Here is a 10790-nt window from a genome sequence, read left to right as displayed (position 1 = left end):
TATCTATCTATCTATCTATCTATCTATCTATCTATCTATCTATCTATCTATCTATCAACTGTTTTTATCTATCTATCTATCTATCTATCTATCTATCTATCTATCTATCTATCTATCTATCTATCTATCTATCTATCTATCTATCTATCTATCTATCTATCTATCTATAAACTGTTTAATCTATCTATCTATCTATCTATCTATCTATCTATCTATCTATCTATCTATCTATAAACTGCTTTAATCTATCGATCTATCTATCTATCTGTCTGTCTGTCTGTCTGTCTGTCTGTCTGTCTGTCTGTCTATCTATCTATCTATCTATCTATCTATCTATCTATCTATCTATCTATCTATCTTTAAACTGCTTTAATCTATCTATCTATCTATCTATCTATCTATCTATCTATCTATCTATCTATCTATCTATCTATCTATCTATCTATCTATCTATCTATCTATCTATCTGTAAACTACTTTAATCTATCTATCAACTGTTTTATCTATCTATCTATCTATCTATCTATCTATCTATCTATCTATCTATCTATCTATCTATCTATCTATCTATCTATCTATCTATTTATCTATCTATCTATCTATCTATCTATCTATCTGTAAACTACTTTAATCTATCTATCTATCAACTGTTTTTATCTATCTATCTATCTATCTATCTATCTATCTATCTATCTATCTATCTATCTATCTATCTATCTATCTATCTATCTATCTATCTATCTTTAAACTGCTTTAATCTATCTATCTATCTATCTATCTATCTATCTATCTATCTATCTATCTATCTATCTATCTATCTATCTATCTATCTATCTATCTATCTATCTATCTATCTATCTATCTATCTACCTATCTATCTACCTACCTACCTACCTACCTATCTATAAACTACTTTAATCTATCTATCTATCTATCTATCTATCTATCTATCTATCTATCTATCTATCTATCTATCTATCTATCTATCTATCTATCTATCTATCTATCTATCTATCTATAAACTGTTTAATCTATCTATCTATCTATCTATCTATCTATCTATCTATCTATCTATCTATCTATCTATAAACTGCTTTAATCTATCGATCTATCTATCTATCTATCTGTCTGTCTATCTATCTATCTATCTATCTATCTATCTATCTATCTTTAAACTGCTTTAATCTATCTATCTATCTATCTATCTATCTATCTATCTATCTATCTATCTATCTATCTATCTATCTATCTATCTATCTATCTATCTATCTGTAAACTACTTTAATCTATCTATCAACTGTTTTATCTATCTATCTATCTATCTATCTATCTATCTATCTATCTATCTATCTATCTATCTATCTATCTATCTATCTATCTGTAAACTACTTTAATCTATCTATCTATCAACTGTTTTTATCTATCTATCTATCTATCTATCTATCTATCTATCTATCTATCTATCTATCTATCTATCTATCTATCTATCTATCTATCTATCTATCTATCTATCTATTTATCTATCTTTAAACTGCTTTAATCTATCTATCTATCTATCTATCTATCTATCTATCTATCTATCTATCTATCTATCTATCTATCTATCTATCTATCTATCTATAAACTGCTTTAATCTATCTATCTATCTATCTATCTATCTATCTATCTATCTATCTATCTATCTATCTATCTATCTATCTATCTATCTATCTATCTATCTATCTATCTATCTGTAAACTACTTTAATCTATCTATCAACTGTTTTATCTATCTATCTATCTATCTATCTATCTATCTATGTATCTATCTATCTATCTATCTGTAAACTACTTTAATCTATCTATCTATCAACTGTTTTTATCTATCTATCTATCTATCTATCTATCTATCTATCTATCTATCAATCTATCTATTTATCTATCTTTAAACTGCTTTAATCTATCTATCTATCTATCTATCTATCTATCTATCTATCTATCTATCTATCTATCTATCTATCTATCTATCTATCTATCTATCATGCTAGTAACATGCTAATTCATGCTAGAATCATGCTAGTCACATGCTAATTCATGCTAGAATCATGCTAACAACATGCTAATTCATGCTAGAATCATGCTAACAACATGCTAATTCATGCTAGAATCAATGCTAGTCACATACTAATTCATGCTAGAATCATGCTAACAACATGCTAATTCATGCTAGAATCATGCTAGTAACATGCTAATTCATGCTAGAATCATGCTAACAACATGCTAATTCATGCTGAAATCATGCTAGTAACATGCTAATTCATGCTAGAATCATGCTAACAACATGCTAATTCATGCTAAAATCATGCTAGTTACATGCTAATTCATGCTAGAATCATGCTAGTAACATGCTAATTCATGCTAGAATCATGCTAACAACATGCAAAATCATGCTAGTAACATGCTAATTCATGCTAGAATCATGCTAACAACATGCTAATTCATGCTAGAATCATGCTAGTTACATGCTGATTCATGCTAGAATCATGCTAGTCACATGCTAATTCATGCTAGAATCATGCTAACAACATGCTAATTCATGCTAAAATCATGCTAGTAACATGCTAATTCATGCTAGAATCATGCTAGTCACATGTTAATTCATGCTATAATTATGCTAACAACATGCTAATTCATGCTAGAATCATGCTAACAACATGGTAATTCATGCTAGAATCATGCTAAACTTTAAGCTACTTTAAACTTAAAACTGCTTTAAAACTTTAAGCTACTTCTTACTTAAAACTGCTTTAAAACTTAAAAATTAAAGCTTTCTCAAGCCAGCCTAAAGTTTGTCTCGACGAACTTTAATAATCTAGTTATTATTATTATTACTATATTTTATTATTGATTCAATATTTTTATTAAATTATTTTACTACTATTTCAGTTTTAATTAATATACTTTTTATAATATATTTTTTATAAAATTATAATTGTATTATTTTGTAAATAATTTATATTTTTACGTGATATTACTTTATTAGTTACAAGTGATTTTCTTCTGGATTTAATTATTATAATTGTACTCTTTTATTAGTTTTTACAAATATGTTATTTTTACAAATATTTCTTTATTTTGAATAGAATAAAACTAATCATCCTTTTTGTCAGTACTTAACATGTTTTATGAATTTATTTATGACCAAACTATTACTTCTTTTTTTTATTTGACTACTTTTATAAAAGTAATTTAGCAGTTTTTTTGATCATGTTTTCTAATATATTTTATTTTTATAAATAAACATTATTTTATGAATCGAATCTTATATTTATAGAACAAAATAATATTACTGTAATATTATTTTATATTTTTTGCATCATTGATTAAAAATAAAGGATCACTGCATGTTGCGCTGCAAGTAACTTTAAATGCCAAAAAGCACTATCTCAGAATATTTAGTGTCTGGTTAAACTGGATTTTAAATAGTTAGTATTAAATAAGATTCTGTTCTTGCTACTGAAATATTTACTGAATTAGCAGAACACTGAAGTATATGTTGGTTTCAGCATAAAATACCACATGTTTTATAACTCTTTGAAACTGCCCCTTTTAAGCTTCGATTAATTGTGCCAGTTTGGTGACTGCCGCTTTAAATGCAAATGAGATAATGCTCTTTTCAAATAGTGTGGAGCTACTAATGCCTACGTGTCAGCATAGTGGCAGATTCAAACATGCTAATAAAGGAGAGATCATGACTAATGAACTGGGCTTTCCCCTTGTGATTACACACAAAATGGGAGAAAATCAATCAAAGGGTTTCTGCCGACTGTAGTTAAGAAGTGTGGTTATATAAAATAAAATGAAATAATTTTTACATTCACACCCTGTTGCCCCACAACTGTATTTAAACCCACTATAAAAATGATTTTTGCACAATAGGTCCCCTTTAAATGACTAAACGGCAATGCAAAGAGCTAGTATAAGTCGCTCACTCTTTTGTTTTTTCTGTCTGAGCGAGACCATCTCATAGAGTTCCCGCTCCACCAGTCCATCGCCCTCGTCTTCATCAAACCAGCGGCCACAGGGAAACACCTGCTCTAAACCTGTGAACGGGCAGTACACCGTCACCTGAAGACAAACACACAGGAGGACATCACATGTTGAATAAAGACTCGTTACAAAACTTTTATGTTGTGATTTATTGCTGGAGCTTTATTCACGATATTATCATAATATTAATCTAAGCTGAGAAAAGACTACTGTAACCGTACGTTCACACCGAAAGCGGCGAGAGCGTCAAAGTAGCCGGAAGTCATTCATTTTCAATGAGAGCCGGCGGCGATACGCGGCGAGGAGAGTTGAAATGAAGTCAACTTTATGGTAATGAGCTATGACGCGGTTCGGCGGCAAGCAATCAGAATGAAGACGTCCATCGCTTGATAGCAGTTCAGAGAACACAGAGCTGTGAACTTTGGTTCCGACCACAGTTGTTCCCAAGGGTTTGATTATTGCGGTCGCCGGATTTCCAATTATTTACAATTTTTTCCTACAGGAACATGCATTAAATAAGTTACTGGCGAGTTACTGATGTTCATTAATGTTATATATTTATCTTAAAAAAGCGGGAATCTCACGCGATGTGACAGTACAAAACCGTACTGCTGCTTCAGGATATTTCAGACATATGGACACATATTGGATAAATAGAGCAAAGCCACACGCAACTTGATCTTCCATTGTTGTATGAATTTGATAAGAAGTGCGCAACATTTTCACGCTAGAAACATGTTTTATGCAGAAATGTAACTGATATGCTGCAACGGCTCCTTTAAATATGAGATCAATGTAGCGAGTTTTGACGCTCTCGCCGCAGGAGCTGAAGGCAGAGAGCGTTGTCGCCAGGGCGGCCAGAGCGACCTTGGACGCTCTCGCCGCTTTCGGTGTGAACGTACGGTAACAAATATAATAACAAAAAATACTTTGCGCATTGATTTATTGGAAACACCTTACTATAAAAGTCTCATTATTAATAGTTAGTTAGTGGATTAACATCCACAGTAGGAAAATGCTTTGTTTATTACAGATTCTGCTATTTATTTATTTATTTGTTTGTTTATTTGGCAGGGATAGTGTACACTAATTAGCATTTCTGCAAATGCACCAGAATTAGCAAATAGGCTATTTTTTTATCTGTTGTCCGTTGTCATCTGTTGGATATTGTTTTTTATCTTTTATAAAAAGTCTACTTTTACAATATGACACATGTAAACCAGTGCAGAAAGTTCTAACCAGCATGCCCATGTCATATACAGTACAGATACCTAATAAATAACCTACTATAAATTAAAAGAATTAACGTATTAACTTTCTCCAGAAGAAAAAATATTATCAGATATACTGTGAAAATTTCCTTGCTCTGTTAAACATCATTTGGGAAACATTTAAAAGAGGAAAATAATTCACAGGAGGGCGAATAATTCTGACTGTATGTCTAAACATATGAACAGGTAAAGAAAACTCCTGATAGTCCCCAACACACCTTCTCGCAGTACCAGCCGCAGTTGATGCCAGCATTGTCGTGGCCGATGGTAACTCTGCTGAGCGGACTGAGCAGCTCCAGCAGCTCCACATTGAAGATGTCGATCTGAGCGCGCTCAAACGTGCCGCCTTCCAGGAACAGCTTACCACTGTTCTTGTTGCCTTTATGGCCGTGCATTACTAGGTGGATCTTAGAGTTAGTGCCCGCTCCACGGATGTCTCCCGTCATCACCTGTACATTATACACTATCGCTACACACACACGCACACACCCACATGAACACCAGCAAACATGCATGCATATACACACACAAATGTTTGTTTTTGTGAGTTGTGGGGACACTGTGGAACAATTTTTATGAATCACTGAAAATATGATTTTATTTTCCTTTTTAACAATTTACTATTTTGATCATTTTATTTATTATTTTACATTTTTTATAAACAGAATATTTTTATTATTGACGTTATTAATTATTACTTAAATGATTCGTTTAAAGCAGCTGACTTGTTTTGAAACTACGCAAGTGATTTTTTATGAACCAATCACTGACTCAAATGATTCACTAAAATTCAAGTGATTCATTAAAAACCGCTGATTCATTCTGAAACTAAGTGACTTTATGAACAGATCACTGAATCACTGAATAATTCAAAAATCGTATGTTCATTCGAAACCACCGATTCATTTTGAAACTACGCAAGTGACTTTTTATGAACAGATCACTGAATCAAACGATTCACTTAAAAATTAAAATGATTTGTTAAAAACAGCTGATTAATTTTGAAACTAAACAAGTCACTTTTTAAATAGATCACTTAAACACTGACTCAAATGATTCACCGAAAAGTCTAACAATTCATTCAAAGCAGCGGATTCATTTTGAAGCTAAGCAGCTATTTTTTATGAACAAATCACTGAATCACCGACTTGAATGATTCAATGAAAATTCGAACGATTTGTTTAAAACCGCTGATTCATTCTGAAACTAAGCAAGTGGCTTGTTATGAACAGATCCCTGCAACACTGACTCAATGATTCACTAAAAAATCAAAAGATTCATTCAAAGCAGCTGATTCATTTGTTAAAACTAAGCAAGTGACTTTTTATGAACAGATCAGTGAACCAAACGATTTACTGAAAATTTCAATGATTCGTTACAAACAGCTGATTCATTTTGAAACAAAGCAAGTGACTTTTCATTAACAGATCACTAAATCAAATGATTCACTGAAAATCAAAATGATTCATTAAAAACAGCTGATTCATTTTGAAACTAAGCTAGTGACTTTTCGAAACAGATCACTGACTCAAATGATTCACTTCAAATTCAAAACAGCTGAATCATTTTTGAAGCAGGTGATTTTAAAAGAACAGATTAATGAATCACTGATTAAATGATTCACTGAAAATTCAAATGATTAATTCAAAACAGCTGATTCATATTGAAACTAAGCAAGTCACTTTTATGAACAGATCACTGAACCACAGACTCAAATAATTCACTGAAAATTCAAATGATTCATTTGAAACACCTAATTAATTTTTACTTTTTAAGAACAGATCACTGAATCATTGACTCAAACGACTCACTTCATTCATGAACAAAGTTTCATTTGCATAGTGCAACTATTTTTAACAACACAAACATTGCCAAAACAACAATCAGGGGCAATAAATATCAAATACTCCTACTTCTGACCTACACACTCTCACACAGCTCTTACCCATTGGTTGTGTGGCACCAGCAAGCACATCTCTCTGTATTTTTCCGTCCCCTTCTGAAATGTCAAACCAGGCGTCAACAGGAAACTCATAAACCTCTTTATTCCCCATGTCGTCTATTATCACCTGAAACACACCATAACACATAAACACATCTTATTAATCAGACAGGAGAGATGGATACAGATATTTTTCATGATGAAAGAACGTGTTTGTGTACTTTATCACAGGCCCAGCCAGCAGAAGACCCCTTGTTGTTGTGTCCGATGGTGATTTTTCTTAATCTGCCAAGATTTGGTGCCTCAATGGTAAATTTGTCTTCATTTCCGCGCTCAAAATTGTCTTTTCCTTCACTGACCAGCTTCCGCTCTCCTGCAAATATCACACAAAAACTGTGCAGACATAATAAAACTAACACAAACCTAGTATATCCTTACTTAAAGGTGCAGTATTTAAGTTTGATAACCAGTGTTTGAACTAGGAATTGCACTTCCGGTTTAAAACACACTCAAGCGCAGTTGCCAGATTGACAAAATCAACAGGAGTGTGTCTGACAATCGAGACTGATTAAAGGCTCATTTAAGTCATGCTCTAAATAAAAGACTGCTTATATTTGCAAATCTCTTGTTAGGTCAAGGGGTTGGAATGTAACCTACTCACCTAATGTTTACATTTATAACATTTATATTATTTGCTAATTAATATCTGCGCCTCATTTCGGAGTCTGCTACAGTCCACCAGCGGTCGCATTTCGGTCACGAACACATGCTTTGAGAGCCTTTCTGAATGAATGAATGAATGAATGAATGAATGAATGAATGAATAAAATGAAATACGCTGTTTGCCACCAAGGCAACCCAGGGTGCTGGAATATAATTGGCTAAAGTGGCAGTGGGCGGGTTAAAGGGACCAAAACAATGACAGATGTTCCAGCACGTAACAGACATGTTCAAAGCAGAATTTCTGACTTTAGCATTGTTTTTCAGATTAACAAGAATGTTCACTTAGGATGATTACTAAATATGTGCAAAAGTATTATTGTAATTTTATGCTTTAGAAAAGTCAAAAACTTACATACATCACCTTTAACTGTTAAAAGTAGCTTTTTTATTATTTTAAACCTGAAAAGTTCTTGGTTATCAAATATTTGACTAGATTTATGGCACTTTTTTTTTTTGGGGGGGGGGGGGGTTAACTACAATAAAAAAATGTATAACACAAAATAATTAATAAAAAATCAAGTAATAAAAAAATCTAATTAAAAAAATTGAATGAAATAAATTAAAACAAATGTATGAAATAATAAATGTAAGAATGTTAAAAAAAAATTAACCAATCAAATAATATAAAATAAAAAGTAATTAGAAATTAAAAAAATAAAACATGAATTGTATTAAAGGTAAAGTTGAACAAAAAAACATTAAATTCAACATAAATTAGTTTAAAAAAATATTAGACTGATTAAAGTCATATAAATTACAAAATAATTTACATAATATATTCATAATGTTCTTACATGCAAAAACACTGAAACAGCGACAGGTTTTAGTACTGACCTGATTCCCCGAACTGTCCAAAAATATTTAAATAGACATCAGCATCAGTAATAAAGTAGTAGAAAATTAAAACTATTAAAATAAAAAAAGTTACATAAATTAAATAAGGTCAAATAAAATAAAATACAACAATAAAATACAATTGAATTAAAAGAATATACAATAAATAAATAAAATTAAATAAAAGTTTATTTTATTAAAAAGTCTATTTAGATTGTATAAAGATAAATGTTAAAAAACGCTTGATGATATTCTTAAATTCTCCTGCAAACACACATTAAAACACTGACTTGTTTTAGTGCTGATCTGGAACCATAAACTCTCCAAAAAACATTACATAAACATCAAAATCAGTAAAAAAAAAAAAAAAAGTAATATAACATATAAATTAAAATAAATTGAATTAAATATTGATTTAAATCGGCGACACAGTGGCTCAGTGGTTAGCGCACTGTCGCCTCACAGAAAAAAGGTTGTTGGTTCGAGTCCTGGCTGGGCCAGTAGGCATTTCTGTGTGAAGATTGCATCTTCTCCCTGTGCTGGCGTGGGTTTCACCAAAGCGCAAAACGCCAGACAAAAAAAGCGTCAATTTTAATGTAATGTTTTTTGTTTTTAAGCATCGCGTCAAAACCTTCTCCACCAATCAGATTGGCACTTTTGTTTACATGCACGGAGCTGCTGAAGTTACAGTAAATAATCATTTCTTCATCGCTAGATCGGGAGCCATCCATGCTTGATCGAACCGCCAGTAACTTTAACAACATGTGTGTCAACTTTCTGTCTTCGTCTTCTTCTGTGTTACAAGCGGGTGTCAAAAACTTAAAGTTGTGTAGTGCCATCAAACGCCAAGGCGTAGTTTAGCATACTCTTTTGCTTGACGTCAGTGGGAATTGCTTGGGTTTGAATCCGGAAAAACGTCTCGTAAAACGCTGACGATAAACGCTAACGAAAATTGTCCCAGTGAATACGAGCCTTAAAAGCATGAATGTGAGAGTGTATGGGTGTTTCCCAATGATGGATTGCAGCTGCAAAGGCATCTGCTGTGTAAAACAAATGGAAAAGTTGACGGTTCATTCCGCTGTGGTGACCCCTGATGAATAAAGGGATTAGGCCAAAGGAAAATGAATGAATAAATGTATGTATGTGAATGAGTGGTTATGGATGATTCCCAGTACTAGGTTGCAGCTGGAGGAGTATCACCTATGTAAAACATATGCTGGATAAGTTGGCGGTTCATTCCACTTTGGCGACCCCTGATGAATAAACGGACTAAGCCGAAGGAAAATGAATGAATGAATAAATAAAATAAAATAAAATAAAATAAAATAAAATAAAATAAAATAAAATAAAATAAAATAAAATAAAATAAAATAAAATAAAATTAGATAAAATAAGATGAAATAAAATAAAATAAAATAAAATAAAAATAAAATAAGATAAAATAAAATAAAATAAATAAAAAAATTAAAATGAAATGAAATAAAATAAAATAAAATAAAATAAAATAAAATAAAATAAAATAAAATTAAATTAAATTAAATTAAATTAAATTAAAATGTAAAGTTCTTACATTCTCCTACAGACACATAATAAAGCATTGCCTGGTTTTAGTACTGACCTGTATCCCCAAACTCTCCAAAAATATTTAAATAAACATCAGCATCAGTCCCACTGCCTTTAGCATCCATTGTGAAGACACTGGCAATGTACTTGTTCTCTGCAACACACACACACACACAGACTCATTAACACATATAACGTGTCGTTCATTTATTTTAAATGGACATCCAACATGTTTTATGGCCTATAACTGTACACCGCAGCATTTTCTTTCAGGTCTTTCTTTCAGATACAGCTGCTGCATCTAGTCTTTCTGTTTCAGTGGCATGTAATGTTATATTGTCAGGTATTTGGGAATGTTGGACTGGTGATATTGTGATCCCCGTCTGAAACTCTACTCTACTACTGCTTTTCTCCTAATGCTTGGTATGC

General features: G+C 31.7%; 1 protein-coding gene across 1 annotated transcript in view; it reads right to left on the bottom strand.

Annotated features, from left to right (window-relative positions):
- The window catches only part of loxhd1a (lipoxygenase homology PLAT domains 1a), a 193293-nt gene that overhangs the window by 159345 nt on the left and 23158 nt on the right, over positions 1–10790 (bottom strand). Inside the window, exons 5-9 of the mRNA XM_087300574.1 lie at positions 10417–10515; positions 7463–7614; positions 7245–7368; positions 5518–5768; positions 3971–4106 (exon numbers count right to left, since the gene is read on the bottom strand). Of these exons, the coding sequence (XP_087156700.1) occupies positions 3971–4106; positions 5518–5768; positions 7245–7368; positions 7463–7614; positions 10417–10515 (762 nt within the window). The remainder of the gene's footprint in view (positions 1–3970; positions 4107–5517; positions 5769–7244; positions 7369–7462; positions 7615–10416; positions 10516–10790) is intronic.

This window comes from Danio rerio, chromosome 21 (assembly GCF_052040795.2).
Source record: "Danio rerio strain M-AB ecotype USA chromosome 21, GRCz13ab, whole genome shotgun sequence".
Lineage (NCBI taxonomy): Eukaryota > Metazoa > Chordata > Actinopteri > Cypriniformes > Danionidae > Danio > Danio rerio.
Note: the sequence above shows the minus strand (reverse complement) of the source record. Positions and strands in the feature narration are given on the sequence as shown.